The sequence below is a fragment of the Bufo bufo genome, chromosome 8 (assembly GCF_905171765.1).
Source record: "Bufo bufo chromosome 8, aBufBuf1.1, whole genome shotgun sequence".
Taxonomy (NCBI): domain Eukaryota; kingdom Metazoa; phylum Chordata; class Amphibia; order Anura; family Bufonidae; genus Bufo; species Bufo bufo.
The window spans coordinates 161748532-161772663 of NC_053396.1; the positions used below are offsets into that span (position 1 = coordinate 161748532).

General features: G+C 44.3%; 1 protein-coding gene across 1 annotated transcript in view; it reads left to right on the forward strand.

Annotated features, from left to right (window-relative positions):
* GPC3 (glypican 3) overlaps positions 1-24132 on the forward strand; it is a 712927-nt gene that overhangs the window by 47734 nt on the left and 641061 nt on the right. The window contains exon 2 of the mRNA XM_040442690.1: positions 20691-20852. Coding sequence (XP_040298624.1) covers positions 20691-20852 — 162 coding nt within the window. The remainder of the gene's footprint in view (positions 1-20690; positions 20853-24132) is intronic.

The following is a 24132-nucleotide window of genomic DNA, read 5'->3' on the forward strand; positions in this document are numbered from 1 at the left end:
AGTTTACGACCACATATGGGGTGTTTCTGTAAACTACAGAATCAGAGCCATAAATATTGAGTTTTGTTTGGCTGTTAACGCTTGCTTTGTAACTGGAAAAAAATTATTAAAATGGAAAATCTGCCAAAAAAGTGAAATTTTGAAATTGTATCTCTATTTTCCATTAATTCTTGTGGAACACCTAAAGGGTTAACAAAGTTTGTAAAATCAGTTTTGAATACCTTGAGGGGTGTAGTTTCTAAAATGGGGTCACTTTTTGGGAGTTTATACTCTAGGGGTGCATCAAGAGGACTTCAAATGGGACATGGTGTCAAAAAACCAGTCCAGCAAAATCTGCCTTCCAAAAACCGTATGGCATTCCTTTCCTTCTGCACCCTGCCGTGTTCCCGTACAGCAGTTTACGACCACATATGGGGTGTTTCTGTAAACTACAGAATCAGAGCCATAAATATTGAGTTTTGTTTGGCTGTTAACGCTTGCTTTGTAACTGGAAAAAAATTATTAAAATGGAAAATCTGCCAAAAAAGTTAAATTTTGAAATTGTATCTCTATTTTCCATTAATTCTTGTGGAACACCTAAAGGGTTAACAAAGTTTGTAAAATCAGTTTTGAATACCTTGAGGGGTGTAGTTTTTGGGTGGTTTCTATTATGTAAGCCTCACAAAGTAACTTCAGACCTAAACTGGTCCTTGAAAAGTGGGTTTTTGAAAATTTCTGAAAAATTTCAAGATTTGCTTCTAAACTTCTAAGCCTTGTAACATCCACAAAAAATAAAATGTCATTCCTAAAATGATCCAAACATGAAGTAGACATATGGGGAATGTAAAGTAATAACTATTTTTGTAGGTATTACTATGTATTATAGAAGTAGAGAAATTGAAACTTGGAAATTTGCGAATTTTTCCAAATTTTTGGCAATTTTTAAATTTTTTTATAATAAAAATTGTTTGTTTTTTTTTACTCCATTTTACCAGTGTCATGAAGTACAAAATGTGACGAAAAAACTGTCTCAGAATGGCCTGGATAAGTCAAAGCGTTTTAAAGTCATCACAACATAAAGTGACACTGGTCTGATTTGCAAAAAATGGCCTGGTCCTTAAGGTGAAAATGAGCCCGGTCCTTAAGGAGTTAATCATCATTAAAAGCAGCTTTTAGTCACCAGACAACCCCTTTAACCCGAAAGAATTTGTTCTCGTTACAATGTCCTCTTGTCTCTGGAAAACAAATCAATACATAGTATTTTGACAATGTTTTCTAGTGTTTGTTCCTTTAATGTTTTATGAGCTATTAGGTTTTATTAGATGGGTGCATGTTGCTGATCGCTCTTAATTGCCACTTAACAGAGGATCAATGAAGCTAGATATTTAGGGAGTCCTGAGTGGCTCTTTTTAAATATAAAATGCCATTTCGTTCCCTCTACTTATAATCTCTATTAGAAAGGAACATATTCACTGTGTACTAAAGCCACTTGAACATATTTGAGTTGATTAACTGCAAGTATGAAAATAGAAGCTAATAATGGATGTTCACTGTATCACGGGATCTACTAGTTCTGGAAGTACAAACCGGAAGAGTTTCAAAAATGTATGGAGGCAGTGAAAAAAATGAGTACAGGCTTAATACATATCGTATTTTTTTGGACTATAAGACGCATTCCCCCCCCCCCCACCCAAAATAAAATATGAGACAAAGTGGCAGTGCATCTTAGTCTGAATGCTATTGACCGATTCCATTGTGGAGGATCTGACGGTGAACTACAGAATCTGGCAATGCGGCGATGTGGAGAAATCCGGGTGTCACGGGGTTCCGAAGGTGCACTCGGTCCCCCATTGCCCGCAGAACTGTTGCTTAGCTTTTGGAATGAGGTTCTGTGTTTGACCTCATTCCCAGGGCGGCTTTACTAGCTGGATGGCTCCCTGCTCCTAGTCTGCCTTGAGCGCCGAGCTGATCACTCGGTGCTCGACTGGTTGGTCTGTCGGTCATGTGATGCTGGCCACGTCACATGACCCTCACTCCCCACTATAAATACAGGCAGCCTGCTGGCTACAGGTTGCCCGTTAATTTCTAGGTCCTGGCTATTTGTTGGACTACTGAATATTTACCTGATCCTGTTCCTGACGATCCTCTGCCTGCTCCTCCTGTACTGCGCCATACATCCAGGTATTGTGACCTCGGCTCCCACCTGACTACTCTCTTAGGACTCACTCTGTACTTCGCTACTCTCTGGTATTTGACCCCGGCTTCTCCTGACCATTCTTGCTTAATCCGTTGTACTGTGTGCTCTCTGGTTCTGACCCGGTCGTTCATGTTCCGTATTTTGTCTTGTCTGTCTTCCCTGCACATATCCTAAGTTAGGGATTGCCGTCCAGTTGTCCCCTGTCATCAGGACTCGTGAGGCAAGTAGGCAGGGCCAGGGGTGAGGGTGGAGCGCAGTGGTCACTACCCTTCCCCCTTTGTGTGTGTGGACGTGACCGTTACACCGGGAGGGTGGAACAGCCTGCCGATACTTCTTGACGGTGATGTGAACGAGGCCTTATTTCCCTCCCTCAATTGAAAACACATACACACTCTGCTGAACGGTGCATTCTACTGTAGGGGGAGTTTTTTGGGAATAGCTACAAGCTGAATGAGCATTTGGCCAGCAACATTAGAGTCTGGACAAAGGTCAGATTTAGTTTTCAGAAAGAGAGGAACAAGGCTTGTTAATTTTTATTGATCAGTGTGTGTGTAGGTAGGAGAGCTGGTGGGGCGTATGCCCCAGGTTCTGAGAGCTGGGAAGTTGTAATTTTTTGTGCCACGTAACATCCTAGCTGTAACTTTGATTGCACAACTGATTAAGGCCTCTTACACATGAACGTGTGCGCTCCGTGGCCGTATTGCGGACCACATTTGCGGATCCGCAATATACGGGCGCCGTTCCGTGGGCATTCCACATCACGGATGCGGACCCATTCACTTGGATGGGTCCGCAAATGCAGAGATGCGGAACGGAAGCACTACGGAGTGCTTCCGTGGGGTTTCGTCCCGTACTTCCGTTCCGCAAAAAGATAGAACATGTCCTATCTTTTTACGGAACGGGCGGATGGCGGACCCATTAAAGTGAATGGGTCCGTGATCCGCTGCGGCTGCCCCACGGTTGGTGTTTGTACATTCGTGCGGGCCGCAGCACGGCCACGGGGCGAACACATTTGTGTGCAAGAGGCCTAAGGATACTTTCACATCAGCGTTTTCCTTTCCAGTATTGAGATACGTCATAGGTTGTATTATCATAATGGAAGTGTTTTTGCTGATCCCTGCTGGACAAGGAGCATGAGGCCGAGTTCACACGAACGTGTGTGACCCGTGCCTGTGCTGCGGCCCGCAAATAGCGGGCCGCAATGCACGATCGCCGGCCGTAGGTCAGCCGCATCGGATCGCGGACCCATTCACTTTAATGGGTCCGCGATCTGGCTGTTCCGCTAAAAGATAGGACTTGTTCTATCTTTTTGCGGAACGGAAGAACGGGACGTAACCCCAGGAGGCACTCCGTAGTGCTTCCGAGGGGTCCCGTCCCGTGCGGCCGTTCCGCGATTCCGGATTAGCGGACCCATTGAAGTGAATGGGTCCGCATCCGTGATGCGGAATTCACACGAAACTGTGGCCGTGTATTGCGGCCCACAATACGGCCACGGATCACACACGTTCGTGTGAACTTAGCCTAAATTGGTTATCTCTACCTGATTTGTACGTTTTTTTTTTGTTACTGTCTTGTCCCTTCTTTGTGTATATACTGTTTTTTAGAACTAGTATCACTCCTATAGCAAGAGCACCCATGTGTCCAAATATGAATATTACATCTGTGTGACAACAGCTGAGAGAATTCTCCTAACATGCAGTTCCTGGAGATATTGCCTGGAATATAAGGAAATTCTCCTTTGTCACATGTGAGTACTTGCCTTGGAGATTTGTAGCAGCACTTGGTTTCATAGTTTTATGATCTGTTAACGTTTTAATTTCAGTACTTTTACACCCTCGCATACTCAGGGGGGCTTTGGTGATGAGTTTTCTTATATTTGCAATAAAAGGGTAAATGTTCTGCAGCGTTTCATCCACCTGTCATTGTAGCTGCGCCATTTCAATCTAATTTCACCAAAAGCTCTAGTGAATAGGTGCAAACTATGAGGACATTTCGCTTCAGGCAAAATAGTAATCTCTAGCAGTTGTAGGATCCTATTATTGGAATACTAATGTCTGCCCTCTATTATTTTAAAGGAAAGCTCACAAATTGCTCCATTTTATCTAATTACATTTTAACATATTGTTCATTTAAGAGGTTGTCCCTAGTCCTCTCCTCCTGTCCCTGTGGAAGAATAAAGGCATTAAAGACACAGAATAATGTTTACTTGTAGAAGCTAGAATTACTAAATGATGTGAATTTTCCTAGCATCACAGACCAAGCAGAACTTTTGATAAACTGCTCTCTTTTGAAGCAACTTTACAGAATATATTAGGTAACTGTATTAATAACGCTCCCATGAGGACTCTGATAATAATCTGCTCTGGTGTTTCTGGTAATGTGTGACCTGTTAGTGGACCGCAGGTTATGGTAATGAAGAAGGGTTTAGGGAATTTACACATATAGCATAAAAATTATACCGTGGAACCTACCTAAATATCCGCACCAAAATCCACAATGAAATCCATGTTTTGCATTCTTCTTGTTCATTTTGATGCAGGATTAGGGCTCATGCACACGTATGTATTTTGCAGTCCACAAAAAACAGATCCGCAAAAAATACGGATGATGTCCGTGTGCATTCCGTATTTTGTGGAACAAAACAGCTGGCCCTAATAGAACAGTACTATCCTTGTCCATAATGCAGACAATAATAGGACATGTTCTATTTTTTTGCGGAAATGGAAATACGGACATACGGAAAAGGAATGCACACGAAGTAACTTCTGTTTTTTTTGCCGACCCATTGAAGTGAATGGTTCCGCATACAGTCCGCAAAAAACGGAATGGACACGGAAAGAAAATAGTCATGTGCATGAACCCTTAGGCTACATGCACACGACCGTTCAGTTTTTTTTGCGGTCTGCAAAAAACGGAAGCTGCTCGTGTGCCTTCTGCAATTTGCAGAACGGAACGGGCAGCCCATTGTAGAAATGCCTATTCTTGTCCGCAAAACGGACAAGAATAGGACATGCTATATTTTTTTTGCGGGGCCACGGAACGGAGCAAAGGATGCGGACAGCACACGGAGTGCTGTCTGCATCTTTTGCGGCCCCATTGAAGTGAATGGGTCCGCACCCGAGCCGCAAAAACTGCGGCTCGGATGCGGTCCCGAACTACGGTCGTGCGCATGAGGCCTTAATCTGTGGATTTCATTATTTGCTTTGCAGTGAATTAAATCCGCAGTGATAATTTGCTGCTTTTCTGAGCATGTTGGAGATTTGAAAATCTGGATGTTGGAAAAGCTTTAAGGGTGCATTCACACGACCATAATTCTGGCTCCGCATAATTTTAATGGAGCCATTGTTTCGTTCCACGGCCATGGAAGAAAAATACAGCATGTCCATGCAGGCAAAATTAGGCATTTTCTATATAGCGCCAGCCATGTGCGGTCTGCAAAATGCAGAACGCACATGGCCGGTATCCGTGTTTTGCGGACCACAAAACACTTACGGCCGTGTGAATGCACCCTAAAGATATAAAAAATGCGCAGCAGGTCTACAATCCGCTGCAGACTTTTTTATGCTACAAGTGAATCAGTTTGTGAAAGGGAATAATCATGAAAATGCAGCAGAGCCTTCCAAAAGCAGGAGGAGCTGAGCAGATTTATATACCGTATTTTTCGCTTTATAAGACGCTCTTTTTCCCCCCTAAAAGGTGGGGGGAAATGTCAGTGCATCTTATAAAACGAATACTAGTGAGCGCTTCCATTATGGAAGCGCTCACTAGTATGTATTTGGAGCGAAGCGCCGCAAGCACAGGTAATATTTACCCTCCCTGGTCTGCGCCACGGCTCCTCTTCAGCTGTCGCGCTCCCATCTTTCTGGCCTGCGCTGCACTGTCCTGACCCCGTACAGCATCAGGATGTAGTGCGCGCACTATGACCTAACGCTGCACGCAGTCATGTGACAATGCAGCGCAGGCCAGAAAGATGGGAGCGCGACAGCTGAAGAGGAGCCGCGGAGCAGAACAGATAAGATGATTTTTTATTTTAGTCTGATCTGAGGTCTGATGGGCTATTCTGAGGTCTGGGGGTACTGATGGGCTAATCTCAGGTCTGGGGGTACTGATGGGCTAATCTCAGGTCTGGGGGTACTAATGGGCTAATCTCAGGTCTGGGGGTACTAATGGGCTAATCTGAGGTCTGGGGGTACTGATGGGCTAATCTTAGGTCTGGGGGTACTGATAGCTAATCTGAGGTCTGGGGGTACTGATGGGCTAATCTCAGGTCTGGGGGTACTGATGGGCTAATCTCAGGTCTGGGGGTACTGATGGGCTAATCTCAGGTCTGATTGGGGGTACTGATGGGCTAATCTGAGGTCTGATTGGGGGGTACTGATCGGCTAATCTGAGGTCTGATTGGGGGGGTACTGATCGGCTAATCTGAGGTTTTATAAGGCTTTGAGTCGGCTGATATGAGGTCTGATGAGAAATATTTTTTCTTATTTTTCTACTCTAAAATCTGGGGTGCGTCTTATCATCGGATGCGTCTTATAAAGCGAAAAATACGGTATATTTTTGTGGGAAAAGATTCCGTAAAATGTAGAATTTATAGATTTATTTCTTTGCTCACTCTGGGCTCTGAAGTCCAGGAGGCGGTCCTATCAGTGATTGACAGCCTTCCCTCTATGACTGTGTATACAGAGATAACTGTCAATCACTGATAGGATCGCCTGCTTGGCTTCAAAGCTCAGAATGAGCAGGGATATAAATGTATAAATTACAAGTTATACTGAATCTTTTCCCATAAAGTAACACATAAATCTGCTTAGATTCTCCTGTAACATGCTGCTGGCAGACTATGCTGCATTTTCATGATGATAGGTTCCCTTACATTGCACTATACTTTGTTGTGGAATCTCTGTGCAGATTTTGCTACTGAAACTCTGCAACAAACATGTAATGTTTGAATCCATCCTAAGGCCACTATCACAGTCAGGTCTAGTTCACACAGTCAGTGTTTGGATGGTAGGGATTTCCATCAGTGATTGTGAGCAAAAACCATGTGAGGGTCAGAAACGCAGAAAAGATGGAACTCTTCCCATTATATCTTGCCTCTGTGTGGCCTCCACTCCTGGTTTTGACCCACAATCACTGATGGAAATCACTGACCATGACCAATCACTGAAGTGTCATTTATGCCTCATGCACATGACCATATGTATTTTTTGCCGTCTACAAATTGCGGATCCACAAAATACAGATACTGTCCGCGCTGCATCTGCATTTTTGAGGACCCGTTGACTTCAGTGGGTCCGTGGTCTGCGCTTTGTGGACAAGTATAGGACATGTCCTGTCTTTTTGCTGAACAGACTATGCGGAAAGCACACGGACCATTTCTGTGCTTTCCGCATCCATATTTCTTTTCCGCAAAGAGATAGAATATGGACGCAAAATTTAAACCATGGACCTATTGAAGTCTATAGGTCCCCCCCCCCCCCCCAAAAAAAAAGGCTGGCACACAGACTGCATCAATATTTTGTGGATCTGCCATTGGAGGACCGCAAAATGGACACAGTTGTGTGCAGGAGGCCTTAGAAGTAGATCTCACAGAGAAAAAGTTAAATGGGAAAGATTTATGACTCTTCTGTTTCTTGGACCTACTTCTGTCTCTTGCTTCCAAATACGGATACAAAGTACTGAAAGTGGTTTGTTTCAGCATGCTCCATTATAGCGTATAAATGAGCATTGCTACAGTATGTTCTGTGGCTTCATGCAAACTTTGACTGCCATTAGTAAATCCTGACTGCCTAAGTCTAGATTAATAGCTTTAGTCTGGTTCCGGACGGTCCTCAAATGACCGTATTTTAGTGACCGTATTAGGACTGCAACACCTAAATCCTTACGGCTCTCATGAACTGAACCTAGCTCACCATGCTGTGACCATATTATTGACGTTATGGACGTCTGAAACTGCCTTTCGTTAATGGCATCTTACAATAAATAAACTCATATTTACCAACATTCTTGTTGGTAAATTTGGGACATTCAAGCTGCTCCCCTGGGAATGCCTAAAACCTGCCCAAGAGTGCCCACATATGGGTTGGCCTTAGTTGAGCCATTTCAACCCAGGACAGCCCAATATTTCCAGGAGTGTCTCAATGCATGGAGGGTGGGCAAACAAAGGTGGAACCAAAAAGGAAGTCATAGTAAGGGGACAGGCTGAGGCCATCTAACCCCTACCCAGCCAGTTACATTTGGGCCACACACTATCACACTGTTTGCTGTCAGGAGCACTGCATACATGTGGTGCCCATTTATATTACAGAAAATACATAAAAGCAGATGGTTATGAATGATTGTGGATTTTTGTCTATATCCATAACATGGCAACACTCACTTGCATATGTAAAGCCATGATGCTCCATGTCTGACCCTGTATCTGTAATACTGAGTAGCGCATACATACAGATGTATACTGGGGTGCATCTAGAGAAAACTAACCCCTTCCCTCCAGCATTACAGTTAAAGGCATACTTGGAAAACATTACATATAGTGCTACAAAACATACATATAGTGATACTGTTGAATATGCAGAGATAAATGCTTCCACAATGAAAGCACTCATTGCCCAAGGCCTTTCTGCTGCACCCCTACCTGGTGCTGCCTGAGGCAATCGCCTCACCTGTAGTTCCAGCAAATATTATAACCCTTAAAAATGATAACCTTTAATAAATATCCTTAAAATAAGACACACAGGACAAAAATCACTGAGATGGTCTCAGATAAATCTACCGCAGGCAACCATACCCCTATATCCTAAGGGGTGGGGAGAGCTGTCCCTATGTTCTCACTCTAGTCTAGTGCTCAGCCCAGGGACGACCCCTGATGGTGGGGACTCCCTGTCCTCGAACCTGGACTCACAATGTCCTAAGACAACCCTAGCAATGAAGTAGAGGATAGAGGGTAGAGTAGGTGCCTGCCTGTAGAAAATAGAAAAAAAAGAAAGACACTATACATATACATTTACATATACACTCCCCTGAACATGGGGTAAATTGATGGAGTCTGTATACAGAGGCCTCACCTGGCCTCATTGGTGGTGCACCCCTGGATGTATATAAAATAAGCTGCTCCATGGCAGATATTTGATGGCTCCATTGCGGTTCCTAAGGTCCCCACGACAGACAGAGGCATAATCATAATCTTCAGTAGCTTCAGTTCAGTCTCCATGTCTGACCATGCATGGACTGCTGAAGACCTGCTGGTGAACCTGTAGAAGTGCTGATTATCAGATGAGTTCCTGTTCTGGAGTCTTTTTCTGTCTAATACCTGATTATACTGATTTCTGGGCCAAAGGGTGCCAGATAAAGAGAGTACAGAGACGTATATGACTTAGGCTGGGTTCCACATCACGTTTTTCCCCCATCCGTTTAACGTAGAAAACATATAACTGTACAGACCAAAAGTTTGTACACACCTTCTCATTTCAATGAAGTTTTCTTTATTTTCATGGACTATGAAGGCATCAAAACTATGAATTAACACATGTGGAATTTATACATAACAAACAAGTTGTGAAACAACTAAAAATATGTCTCATATTCTAGTTCTTCAAAGTAGCCACCTTTTGCTTTGATTACTAGCTTTGCACACTCTTGGCATTCTCTTGATGAGCTTCAAGAGGTAGTCCCCTGAAATGGTCTTCCAACAGTCTTGAAGGAGTTCCCAGAGATGCTTAGCACTTGTTGGCCCTTTTGCCTTCACTCTGCGGTCCAGCTCACCCCAAACCATCTCGATTGGGTTCAGGTCCGGTGACGGTGGAGACCAGGTCATCTGGTGCAGCACCCCATCACTCTCCTTCATGGTCAAAATATCCCTTACTTTCAAAGTTTTCCCAAATTTTCGGCTGACTGACTGACCATTCATTTCTTAAAGTAATGATGGCCACTCGTTTTTCTTTACTTAGCTGCTTTTTTCTTGCCATAATACCAATTCTAACAGTCTATTCAGTAGGAACTATCAGCTGTGTATCCACCTGACTTCTCCTCAACGCACTGATGGTCCCAACCCCATTTATAAGGCATGAAATCCCACTTATTAAACCTGACAGGGCACACCTGTGAAGTGAAAACCATTCAGGGGACTACCTCATGAAGCTCATCAAGAGAATGCTTAAGAGTTGTGCAAAGCAGTAATCAAAGCAAAAGGTGGCTACTTTGAAAGACCTAGAATATGACATTATTTTCAGTTGTTTCACACTTGTTTGTTATGTATATACAAACCAGATTCCAAAAAGTTGGGACACTATACAAATCGTGAATAAAAACTGAATGCAATGATGTGGAGGTGCCAACTTCTAATATTTATTCAGAATAGACATAAATCACGGAACAAAAGTTTAAAACTGAGAAAATGTACCATTTTAAGGGAAAAATATGTTGAATCAGAATTTCATGGTGTCAACAAATCCCCAAAAAGTTGGGACAAGGCCATTTTCACCACTGTGTGGCATCTCCCCTTCTTCTTACAACACGCAACAGACGTCTGGGGACCGAGGAGACCAGCTTTCTCAAGTTTAGAAAATAGAATGCTCTCCCCATTCTTGTCTAATACAGGCCTCTAACTGTTCAATCGTCTTGGGCCTTCTTTGTTGCACCTTCCTCTTTATGATGCGCCAAATGTTCTATAGGTGAAAGATCTGGACTGCAGACCTGGCCATTTCAGTACCCGGATCCTTCTCCTACGCAGCCATGATGTTGTGATTGATGCAGAATGTGGTCTGGCATTATCTTGTTGAAAATGCAGGGTCTTCCCTGAAAGAGATGACGTCTGGATGGGAGCATATGTTGTTCTAGAACCTGAATATATTTTTCTGCATTGATGGTGCCTTTCCAGACATGCAAGCTGCCCATGCCACATGCACTCATGCAACCCCATACCATCAGAGATGCAGGCTTCTGACTGAGCGTTGATAACAACTTGGGTTGTCCTTGTCCTCTTTGGTCCGGATGACATGGCGTCCCAGATTTCCAAAAAGAACTTCGAATCGTGACTCGTCTGACCACAGAACAGTCTTCCATTTTGCCACCACTCCATTTTAAATGATCCCTGGCCCAGTGAAAATGCCTGAGCTTGTGGATCTTGCTTAGAAATGGCTTCTTCTTTGCACTGTAGAGTTTCAGCTGGCAACGGCGGAATGGCACGGTGGATTGTGTTCACTGACAATGGTTTCTGAAGTATTCCCTGAGCCCATTCTGTGATTTCCTTTACAGTAGCATTCCTTGTTTGTGGTGCAGTGTTGTTTAAGGGCCTGGAGATCACGGGCATCCAGTATGGTTTTACGGCCTTGACCTTACGCACAGAGATTGTTCCAGATTCTCTGAATCTTCAGATGATGTTATGCAACAGTTGATGATGATAGATGCAAAGTCTTTGCAATTTTTCGCTGGGTAAGACACCTTTCTGATATTGCTCCACTATCTTTCTGCGCAACAATGTTGGGAATTGGTGATCCTCTACCCATCTTGGCTTCTGAGAGACTTCCACTCTGAGAAGCTCTTTTTATACCCAATCATGTTGTCAATTGACCTAATTAGTGTTAATTGGTCTTCCAGCTCTTCATATGCTCAAATTTACTTTTTCCAGCCTCTTATTGCTACTCGTCCCAACTTTTGGGGATTTGTTGACACCGTGAAATTTGAATCAACGTATTTTTCCTTTGAAATGATACATTTACTCGGATTAAACGTTTGATCTGTCATCTACGTTCTATTACAAATAAAATATTGACATTTGCCATCTCCACATCATTGCATTCAGTTTTTATTCATAATTTGTTTAGAGTCCCAACTTTTTGGAATTCCGGTTTGTATTTCCACATGTGTTAATTCTTAGTTTTGATGTCTTCAGCTGTGAATCTACAATTTTCATAGTCATGAAAATAAAGAAAACTCTATGAATGAGAAGGTGTGTCCAAACTTTTGGTCTGTACTGTACATTAAACGAATGCCTCAGACTGATGCCAGACAATGGCATCTATTCATCATCGAGTTCCATTGTAAAAACAAAAAAGTATCTATTTTATTTATTAATATGTTGAGTCTCTGATATCTTAATATCAATGGGAGCAGGAGGAGTATTCCTTCACTAAAGAACTTCCCGTCCCTAGAGGAGATCAGCTATTTCATTAGGGAAAAAAATTAGGCAAATATCATGTTAAACTTATTAAGCAAAGCAATTAGACAGTAATTTTGTGCAGCTGGGTGTTTATGATGTCTGTACAGATCTGCACCTTTAAACAATCTAAATGATATTTGAACTTGTAATGTTTCTATGGTGACAGGAACTCGCAGCACCATTTTTATGATGCTTATCTAATTCCTTTTGTGATCATACTGTGTTTGCAATCTTGAACCTACAGGCAAACCGCAGCCGACTGTTTAATTTATTTATATATATAGATTTGGAAAGTTGGGGGTGTTTAATGACGCGGCGTAGCAGAACAATTAGTAAATGGGAAGAAAAGTATCATGAGGCAAAGGAAAGGACTCTTAATTCCATAGAATTATACTAATAATAGACATTTTTTTTTGTATGAATGTCGCATGGTTTCTAAAAAAATATTCACTCACCACAGTGGCGTCATGGCTAGTGTTGAGTGAACCCGAACTGGTAAAGTTCGGGTCCGTACGAACTTTGCGAGTTCGGGTACCCCGGCACCGACCTTTGCCGGAAAAGTTCGAGTTCGGTGTTCGGGCACTTAATAAAAGCTTTGAAGCTGTAGGCACCTTAGAAGCCATCATAGCCATGCCTACTAATGGAAATGGCTGTGATTGGCCGGTGCATCATGTGACCCAGCCCTCTATAAAAGCTGGATCACGTGTAGGACCGCATATCAGCTCTGAGTAGTGCAGGGACAGGAAGCAGGCAGCTGGAGTGAGGAGAGTGTTATGAATCTGGCTATTTGTTTTGTGGGTGAACCTACAGTATAAAGATTTTTTGTGGGTGCAATGCACCAGCTTTGCACCCCTGACACAGAAATATAATAATAAACCTGGCTGTTAATTCTGTGGGTGACTATAGTGATCTTTTGTGGGTGAAATCCACCATCTTTGTACCCCTGACACAAAAATATAATAGATAATCTGTCTGTTAGTTCGGTGGGTGACATATACCCAATTTTTGTGTGAGGTACACCAGCATTGCATACGTGACAGTGAAATTAATATAGTTAGTCTGTTAGAGTGGTGGGTGACATATTCCCATTCTTGTTGTGATGTACACACCGCATTGCATACCTGACAGGGAACTAAATACAGTTAATCTGTCTGTTAGTTCGGTGGGTGACATATACCCCAATTTTGTGTGAAGTATTTCATACGTGACAGTGAAATTGATATAATTAATCCGTCTGTTAGATTGGTGGGTGACATATACCCATTTCTGGTGTGAGGTACGCCTGCACTGCATACGTGACAGGGAAATTAATACAGTTAATCTGACTGTTAGTTCGGTGGGTGACATATACCCAATTTTTGTGTGAGGTACACCTGCATTGCATACGTGACAGTGAAATTGACATAGTTAATTTGTCTGTTAGTTCGATGGGTGACATATTCCCATTCTTGTTGTGAGGTACACCTGCACTGCATACCTGACAGGGAAATAAATACAGTTAATCCGTCTGTTAGTTCGGTGGGTGACATATACCCATTTTTTGTGTGAGGTACACATACGTGACAGTGAAATTGATATAGTTAATTTGTCAAATCAGCCAAGCAGTCTGAGCCCCAAGTCATGCAGCAGTCACTTATGCTTTTTGATGACTCTGCTAGCGGGGTTTCCTTGGGCCATCCACCTAGCCCAGAAGTGGAAGAGATGCTCCAATGCCCAACCACTTATGTTTCAGGATGTGGACATGGGAGGACCACCACAGCACGTCTTTGATGATCACGAAACACAGGTGTCAACTGCTGCGGCTTCCTGCATTGTGCAGACTGGCAAAGTGGGAAGGGGTAAGAGTGGGTGGAAGATGATGTGGCGGATGATGAGGTCCTAGACCCCACATGGAATCAAGGTCATGTGAGTAACGTGTGCAGTTCGGAGAAGGAGGTGGTGGTCACACAGCGCCAGCCGCACAGCAAAAGAGGCAGCATGGTGCAAAAGCAGAGTGGCCGTCCCCTAGCCAGTACGCCTTCTACTGCCCACCACACCCAGGGACTGAGCACACCAAAGCCAGCTCCAAGGAGTTCCCTGGCGTGGCAGTTCTTCAGACAATGTGCTGACGACAAGACGCGAGTGGTTTGCACGCTGTGCAATCAGAGCCTGAAGCAAAGCATAGATGTTCTAAACCTGAGCACCACCTGCATGACCAGGCATCTAATTGCAAAGCACGAGCTGCAGTGGAGTAAACACCTCAAAAACCATGAAAGATCTCAGGCTCCTCCTGCTCCCTCTTCTGCTGTAGTCTCGACCTCTTCCTCCCCCTCTGGAGTGACTGTGGCACCTGCCACCCAGCAAACAGAGGATGTGGCAGCAACGCCACCACCTCCGTCACCATCACCAAGCATCTCCACACTGTCCAATGGAAGCGTTCACCTGTCCATCTCCCAAACACTGGAGAGAAAGAGGAAGTACTTTCCTACCCACCCACGATCCCTGTCCCTGAATTCCAGCATTTGAAAATTCCTGGCCTTTGAAATGCTATCATTCCGTCTGGCGGAGATGGAGACTTTTAAAAACCTTATGGTGGTGGCTGTTGTTCCCAGCCGCCACTACTTTTCCAGGTGAGACATCCCTGCCCTGCACAACCAAGTGGCGGACAAAATCAGGTGTGCACTGCGCAACGCCATCTGTGGCAAGGTCCACATAACCACTGATATGTGGACCAGTAAGCACGGGCAAGGACGTTATATCTCCCTACTGGAGAAATGCAGTGGCGGCTGGGCCTGAGGTGGATAGCAGTTTGGTGCATGTCCTTCCGCCACCGAGTATTGCAGGACGTTTTTCTTTGCCTCCTGTTGCCTCTCCTCCTACTCCACTTCCTCCTCTTCCACCTTCTCATCCGGTCAGCGTAACACCTTCACCACGAACTTCAGCACAGCCAGGGGTAAACGACAGCAGGCAGTTTTGAAACTCATCTGTTTGGGGGAAAAAGCCCACACCGTGCAGGAACTGTGGACGGGCATGGAACAACAGACCGATGAGTGGTTGGTGCCAATGAGCCTCAAGCCTGGCTTGGTTGTATGCGATAACATGCGAAATCTCGTAAGCAGCTCTGGATCTAGCCGGTTTGACGCACATCCCTTGCCTGGTGCATGTGCTGAATTTGATGGTGCAGAGATTCCTGAAAAATTACCCCAATATGTCAGAGCTGCTGCAGAAAGTGCGGGTTGTCTCTGCTCGCTTTCGGCGTTCTCACCCTGCTGATGCTCGCCTGTCTGAGCTGCAGTGTAACTTCGGCCTTCCAGCCCACCGCCTCATATGCGACGTACCCACAAGGTGGAACTCCACCTTGAACATGCTGGAGAGACTGTGTGAGCAGCAGCAGGCGATAGTGGAGTTTCAGCTGCAGCATGTACGGTCGCTCTGCGGAACAGCACCACTTCACCACCAACAAGTGGGCCTCCATGCGGGACATGTGTGCCATGTTGCACTGTTTCGAGTACTCCATGAACATGGCCAGTGCCGATGATGCCGTCCTCAGCGTTACTATCCCACTTCTATGTCTCCTTGAAAAAACACTTCGGGTGATGATGGAAGAGGATTTGGCACAGGAGGAAGAGGGATCATTTCCATGGTTATCAGGCCAGTCATTCACAAGTGGCTCAGAGGTTGAGTTCCTGCACCAACAGAGGCCAGGTACAAAACTGTCCATCCAGGGCACAGTTCTGGAGGATGTGGACGAGGAGGAGGAACCGTGTTCACAGCAGGGTGGCACCCAAAGCAGCTCATGGGCATCACTGGAGCGTGGCTGGGGGGATACAGAGGACACAGACGATACACCACCCACAGAGGACAGCTTGTCGTTGCCTCTTGGCAGCCTGGCACACATGAGCGACTCCATGCTGCAGTGCCTGCGCAACGACCGCTGAGTTGCCCACATTTTAACCAGTGCTGATTACTGTGTGGCCACCCTGCTGGATCCCCGCTACAAGGACAATGTGCCGTCCTTAATTCCGTCACTGGAGCATGATAGGAAGATGCGCGAGTACAAGTGCATGCTGGTAGACACGCTGCTGGTGGCTTTCCCACCTGACAGCGGGGGCTCAGTGGAAGCACAAGGCGAAGGCAGAGAAGGAGGAAGAAGTCGCCAACGCAGCTGGGGCACCGCCAGTACCTCAGAAGGGAGGGTTAGCATGGCCGAAATGTGGAAAAGCTTTGTCAGCACACCACAACAACCAGCACCACCAGCTGATATGGAACGTCTTAGGCAGGAGGCAGCATTTCAGCAACATGGTGGAACCAGTACATGTGCACACGCCTACACGTACTGACTGATGGTTCTGCCCCATTTAACTTCTGGTCTCCAAATTGGACACATGGCCTGACCTTGCCCTTACGCCTTGGAGGTGCTGGCCTGCCCTGCGGCCAGTGTATTGTCTGAACGTGTGTTTAGCACGGCAGGGGGGGTGATCACAGGACAAGTGCAGGCCGCCTGTCCACAGCCAATGCTGACAAGCTCACGTTCATTAAAATGAACCAGGCATGGATCCCACAGGACTCGTCCGTACCTTGTGCTGAGTAGACAAGTATACCGGCCGCACCCAGCCATTGTTATTCTCCAGTGCACTTTCTCCTTGCATTCTCTTTTCTATTTCCCAATGTTTTGGGGTCTTCCCAAATTTATTTTTAAAAAAATATAGAAAGAAAAAATGTAAATAAAAAAAACAAACGAAAACGGTGTTGGCTACCTCCTCTTCCACCGCCGCTTCCACCTACACCGCCACGTCCACCGCCTCCTCAACCTCCTACTCTACTTTGACCTCCACCTCCTAGTTCAAGATTATTATTATTATTTTTTTTTTCTATTCTATGTTATTTTAAGTAATTTCCCTATCCACATTTGTTTGCAGGGCAATTGTCCTGCTCTTACTTCCATTTTGCTTCCTTTTGCAGCCCTCTAGCCCTTATTATGTCTATTTTACAGGCATTTTAGTGCCCCAAAATTCGGGTCCCTATTGACTTCAATGGGGTTCGGGGTCAAGTTCGGCTGAACCCGGCGAACCTGAACTTCCAGGTGTTCGCTCATCCCTAGTTATGGCCAGTAATGGCTGCTGTTTTGTGCATTGAACTACTAATCTCCCTTTTTTTAAGATGAATTATTATTATTATTATAATATTATTATTTATTATTAAAGCGCTATTCATTCCATAGCACTGTACATATGAGAAGAGGTATACCTACATAATACAGACAATTGCACTAATCATAAACAAGACGAGTTACAAACTGGTACAGAAGGAGAGAGGGCCCTGCCTGTGAGGACTTACAATCTACATGGTATGGGAGAAGGACACAGTAGGAGCGGGTGAAGTTGGTCATGGCGGTATAGAGGCAGCAGGGTCACTGGTTGTAGGCTTGTCTGAAGAGGTGGGTTTTCAGGTTTCTTTTGAAGGATTCCACTGTTGGTGAGAGTCTGATATGTTGGGGTAGCGAGTTCCAGAGTATGAGGGATGCACTGGAGAAATCTTGGAGTCTATTGTGGGAAGAAGTGAGGAGAGGAGAAGAGAGAAGTATGAATGAATGGTCAAGGATGTTTTCTATACTACTGGCGCCTTATTTAGTGGCTTATGCCGCAATAATTTTAATAATGGTACAGTTCAACACCCCAGAAATTAATTTTCTCTTTTCACACCAGTCTGTCAATCAAGGCCCTAAGGGTCAGCAGAAGCAATCTTATTGTGAATATATCGGACTCCTAAACTATGACTCCTGTGTACTCATTGTGCCTTCCTAATAGCCAAAAGCATAGCATTTTTTGTGCCTTCTTGGCTACTATGATACTGACCTGTATCTGTAATATGGGAATTCATCAAATAAAATTACTGAAATGTATTATAAATTATAAATATATTCCCAAATACCTTCCATTGGTTATAATGGCTTGTTTTGTCTAGGGTGCAACCATCAGGGAAAATAAAATGGCCGCCATCCTATTAGTACACACAAAACACAGTAGGGGAAGTTACTTCACAACACTGAGCTAAAAAGCTGCCTCCTCTCTGCTCTACTTGTCAGGGATTATGATCCTGAATATAGGTGATACGATCTTTAGATGAATCTCTGTAGGAATGGAGTTCATGAGGAGACATGAAGTACAGAGAGGACGGACAGGACAGACTGTGGTAATGTGGGGCGGTGGTAATGGAGACGGCACACAAGTGCTGATGCTCACATTCCCACCTCCTCTCTGTACTTCTCTGTCTCCTCGTGAACTCCATTCTTACAAAGATTCAGCTGTAGATCTTCTCAGCTGTATTCAGGAAAGGAGGACGAGGCAGCTCTTTAGCTTAGTATTCTGAAGTTACTTGTGTGATTAGGACAGGTTTTGTGTGTATTAATAGGACAATGGCCATTTTATTTCCTCTGATAATTGCTCCCCAGACAAAGCAAGCCATTATAACTAATGAAAGGTATTTGGGAATTTATAATAAAGTAATATTTAAAGGGGTTATCACATGACTGATGTAAAACATCAGACATCATATAGTACACAACAATAACTTTCTAACAAAGCTAGAACCAGCCCTGTACCTCACATGCATCTAGGTATCTCCTTATTCATTGCTCTGCTAAATTTATATCAAGCTGACAGCTCAGATGGCTTGTCTATTCTGATGAACCTCTCTCCCTATGACAACACAGGAGGCATGCAATTAATAAAGTATTCAGATCTAGGTGCTGGTCTGAAAACTGTGAAATATTTTTTGTGGGACAATAAACTTTAAGGCACCTTGCAGACAAGCGTTCCTCCCGCAGCGAGTCCGCAACGCAGCTCCCGGCCTGACCTCCCAGCGCTGCCTGGGGTCACATAGCATTATATTGATTTATGATGCTATGCAACCCTTACAGTTCTGGAATGTATTGGATAATACTGGCATAATGCTGCCAGTGTTATCCAATACATTCCAGAACTTGTAAGGGTTACATAGCATCATAAATCAATATAATGCTATGTGAATCCCATCAGCGCTGGGAGGTCAGACTGGGTGCTGCGATACAGACTCGCTGCGGGAGGAATGCTCGTCTGCAAGGGGCCTAAGTATTTTCAGTAATTTTATTTATTCCCAGAGAACCCCCCCTAACCCACCCCATGTTCTTATAACTATTTCTTTTGGAAGCTGCTATTGTCTGACTACTAAATAAAAATGTAGTGTTTTGACTAATGACAAAGTGTAGAGTAGTCTGTCTACCCATGCTGTATAATGTGTTAAAAAGTTATTTTTGGAACTTGCTCATTAAAAGTCGTTAGAAGGATTCTGTCAGCGATCTCCCATGCAACCATGGCCAATGACAAACTGGTTTAGATCACTTTAGTATAATGCTGCTTTTCTGTTCTTGATCTGTTGCTTGAAATCCGTCATTTTGTGTAACACCCAAAGCTCTGCTCCAACCGACGTAATCATACACAGTATGCAGCACATTTGTTTACAAGGCTAAAGTGCTCATGTTCTAATATACGAATGAACAGGACCAGGGAAGATTGATAGGGAACCCACAGAAAAGGTCTGGGTTTAGGTTCACCAAGAGCAATAGTGTTGTCCTCTTTGCACCAAGCACCTAATTTGCATATTAAAAAGCAAATATCATGGCATTGGAGCCACAGCTGAATATGAAGAAGCAAGTATTTCCAAGAAATCAGCATTATAGTAAGCAGTATTATGACTGTACCATTGATTATACAGTTTTTGTGTTCTGCCCCAACCCCCCCATAATTCTTCTTCTTCTTCGATTACATGCAGCAAAAATGTATTTGATACTTGGCAGGACAAAAAAAAGTGCTTCTGTCTCCTACAATCACCTACATTTGACTGCAGTAAAGTGATCTGTACAAGAAGTCGCACCTACTATTAGGCTTAGTGGCCAGTGTGAAAACTGCAGGATTTAATGTTTTTTTGTTTAAATATAATTCCTTGTTTGGGGGAAACATATTCAAGTACTATCTGTCTTCCTATCTAAATCTATCTACTTCATTATTGATATTTTACTTAAAATTGAAATTAATGGCGTGTGCAACCTGCAGTCTGATGAAGCTAATAAACAGCAAAGAGCTCTAGATTAAAAACTTACTGTACACACGTTACATGAACCATTAGGGGTAGTCTTTAAATGACCCTTATAATGGTCAAAGTAGTGATACATTTTCTAGAATCACTTTGTTAATAATAAGAAAATAAATATTTGTACATAAAAAAGCAACATTTTAAACTGTTCATATTTGGAGGAAGTTGTAGATCGCATATACTGTATATTTTCTGCGTTGTGCTTCAGTGAATCTGATAGTAAATATTTACTTTCTTTTCTTCCAGGATCAGATCTACAAGTCTGTGTCACAAAAACCTCAACATGTTGTTCCAAGAAAATGGAGGAGAGATATCAAGTTGCCTCTCGTGTAAACATGGAGCAGCTCATTCAGACTGCCAGCGCTAAACTGAAGTTCCTGATAATTCAGAATGCAGCTATATTTCAGGGTAATTATGTCCTGGCATGTTCATCCAAAATCTGCAGATTATTAGCAACAGTCATCAAAGTTTACTTATTGTACATTATCGACCTATAATGCAAAAAATACTTGTATCTAGCTTTATATATTATTTGTGCAGTGCGCCTATGGGAATGCATTGGGTTTAACTTTAATATCTAACTGGGATATGCTAAATTTGACAAGCTTACTCCTGCTTCATCTGTTCCAGGAAACCAGTCTTACCTCAAGCTCTGCAGTGAGAATGCATATTGAAGTTGACTGCATCTGAATGTCTCCATATTTTTTGGTGATGTGTGCCAAATGTGATGTGGATATTAAATGGGTTTTCCATGTCAACATTTGTGGCATATTGTTAAGATGGGTGTGGGTCCCACCTTTGGGAACCACTTCTTTCTGCAGAACGGGGCTCCCAAAGTGAAGGGGAGTGCACAGTGCTTGCACTGCGTCCACTCCATTCACTGCTATGCAAATAGTGAGTGCACTCAGTTATTTTTAGAAGCCTTATAGCAGTGAATGGAGAGCAAGCTGTGCAAGCGCGACTGCTTTCCTTTTGCTTCAGAGGTCCAGTTCTTGAGATATATGACATTTGTGTTATATCCTTGTGATATGCAACAAAGGTTGAGATTAGAGATGAGCGAATCGACTTTGGATGTTTCATCCGAAGTCGATTCGCTCATCCCTAGTTGAGATGGGATAACCCTTTTAAGTCTTTGTAAAAGTTTAAAAGTGTTATAGTGGCTCACTTTACTCAAATACTATTGGTAAGGGTGCTTGGTTTATAAGTGGCTCACCCAGTCACTTGAGGGCTTGAAAATGGTAATTAATATTGGTTAAACCAGCACTCACCATCCAAAACACATCTAAAACCAAGCTAAAATAGCTAAAATTTATTCGAATAAATGTTAAAATATCGATGAATAATCTAAGAAATCGGTAGACATAAAAATTCTTGAAACTACATATAAATATAAATAAAAATATAAAAAAATATAAAAAAAATATATAAAAATATAAATATATATATATAAAAATATAAAAATAAGAATAAGAATGTAAAATAAGATTCTTTTTTAAATATTTTTATTCATATTTTACATTGTATTATATGTATTTATGGTCAGGGCTAGGAAACGTCAGCGTACGCAGAGACCCCTGCCCTGAGCAAGGTGGCTGAATTATGCCGGGAGCCACGACGAGGGTACACCAAGAAAAGGGGGCATACCCAGGGAAACCTTGGAAAAAGGGGGGGGGGGGGGGGGGCGTGAAGCTCGGGCGCCTGGCTGGACGGGAGTGAGCGGAATATAAGGCCAGACGCCCCTCCCACAAATGCAGGCTGGAACCAGCCTTACCTATTTATGGTCAGGGCTAGGAAACGTCATCGTACGCAGAGACCCCTGCCCTGAGCAAGGTGGCTGAATTATGCCGGGAGCCACGACGAGGGTACACCAAGAAAAGGGGGCAAAAACAAACCATTAGTAACAACATTTTATTACATGATTTACAAAGCCAAAGAACAAAAGGCACGTGCGATCTCAAATTGAGGATCAGGAATATATCTAGTGTAGCAAGAGGACCGCCAACGCCCCATGCTTCGAATGACGTGAGCTGGCACCTGATGTCGTGATGCGGCAGAAGCTGCCCCTATGCGGAAGAATGCCCTGATATAATTTTGGGGTCGTATCCTAAACCTTGGGCAAGAGCACGGATTGCAGGTAATGAACCGTGTGGCGGTAAGGGGTTTGCCGGCGTGCGGCAGGAGAGGACTATCTGAAGGACCGACCCGAATGAGTGATAATAATTGGTGCAGCACCTGAACTGGGCACCATAAGTTGGAGGACGGAATAAAATTTGATTGCAGTAGGGGGACCCGTCTGACTGGTCTTAGTAGAGGGAAGGAGAAGAGTTGTAGCAACCTCGGCCCCAAGACAGATGCTGTTTCAACGGGTGACCCTGACGGTTCGGACCGGCTAAAACTTCCCCCGGCCTAAGAAACCCATAAAAAATGAGGTACATGGCTGCTTTCAAGACCAAGCTAGTGGAGGGCCCAAAAGGATGACCGTCCAAAGACGAGGAGAGAGCCCTAAACAACTCGCTAGACACGGGTTGCCTACGGCTCTGGGACCCCTGACCCTCTTTCTGAATACCCCGAAGGGTGGCCTTAATGGCCTGAACAGAGAAAAAGGACCCGCGGTGTGGATCATCCATCATGAAGTGGTGTTGCAGCCCAGCTAAATAGAGTTTGATGGTATTGTGTGACAGCCCCAGTTGGTAGTGACAATGGGCTAAAAAGGCCATGATGTGAGCCGTTTCGGAATGAAGACCCCTTGGGTGAGTTCTGGAGAATTTATCGAACGCCCTCAAGCCGGCCTGGTAATTCCTCGCTGTATTATGCGAAAGAGACTTTCTGACCAGACCCTTGGCTTCGTCTATGAGGACATCTAGCCCAGGGTGAGGGTGCTGAAATGAGGCACGGGCGCACCTGACCGATCCGCGTCGGGCACTTCCTGGAAAAAAACGGGAAATTAAAGCGGGAAAGAGCGTCCGCGGCCCTATTCTGCTCGCCTGATATATGTATGCATCGGAAATGAAAATTGTGGCGGAGGGACAGCCAGACTAGCTTGCGCAAAAAAGCCATGATCTTGAACGACTGGGCCCTGCCTTTGTTAACGATGTCCACCAAGGTCTGACTATCCGTGACAAAGGACACGGACGAATTAGACCAAAGGTGACCCCAAACCTGGGCTGCCGCCACTACGGGATATAGTTCCAGGAGGGGAGAGGATTTAAGAGCAGCAGGATCAGAGGCCAATTCTGGCGGCCATCCGGCGGCCAACCAATGGGACCTGAAAATGGCAGCGAACCCGAATGACCCCGCGGCATCAGAAAAGACGAGAGGAGAAGCTGAACCCCACTGTGGCACGAATAGTGAAATGCCATTCCAAGTGGACAGAAAACTGTCCCACATGCACAGGTCCGCGATGGCATGACCGTCGAGATGGACAACAGAATCCTGCTCTGGAGCGGAGGGCAACAGAGATAATAAACTGGCGAGAAAGGTCCTGCCTTGAGGCATGATTCTGGTGGCGAAATTAAGCATCCCCAGCAAGGATTGCAACTCGACCTTGGTCAAAGAGAGGGACCGGACCGCCCGAGAGATGGCAGATCGGATCCGATGCAATTTCTCGCTGGGGAGGCTGGCCTCCAGCTTACTGTATCCAGAATTATGCCCAAGAAGGTGACCCTGGGTGGCCGGACCCTCCGTCTTG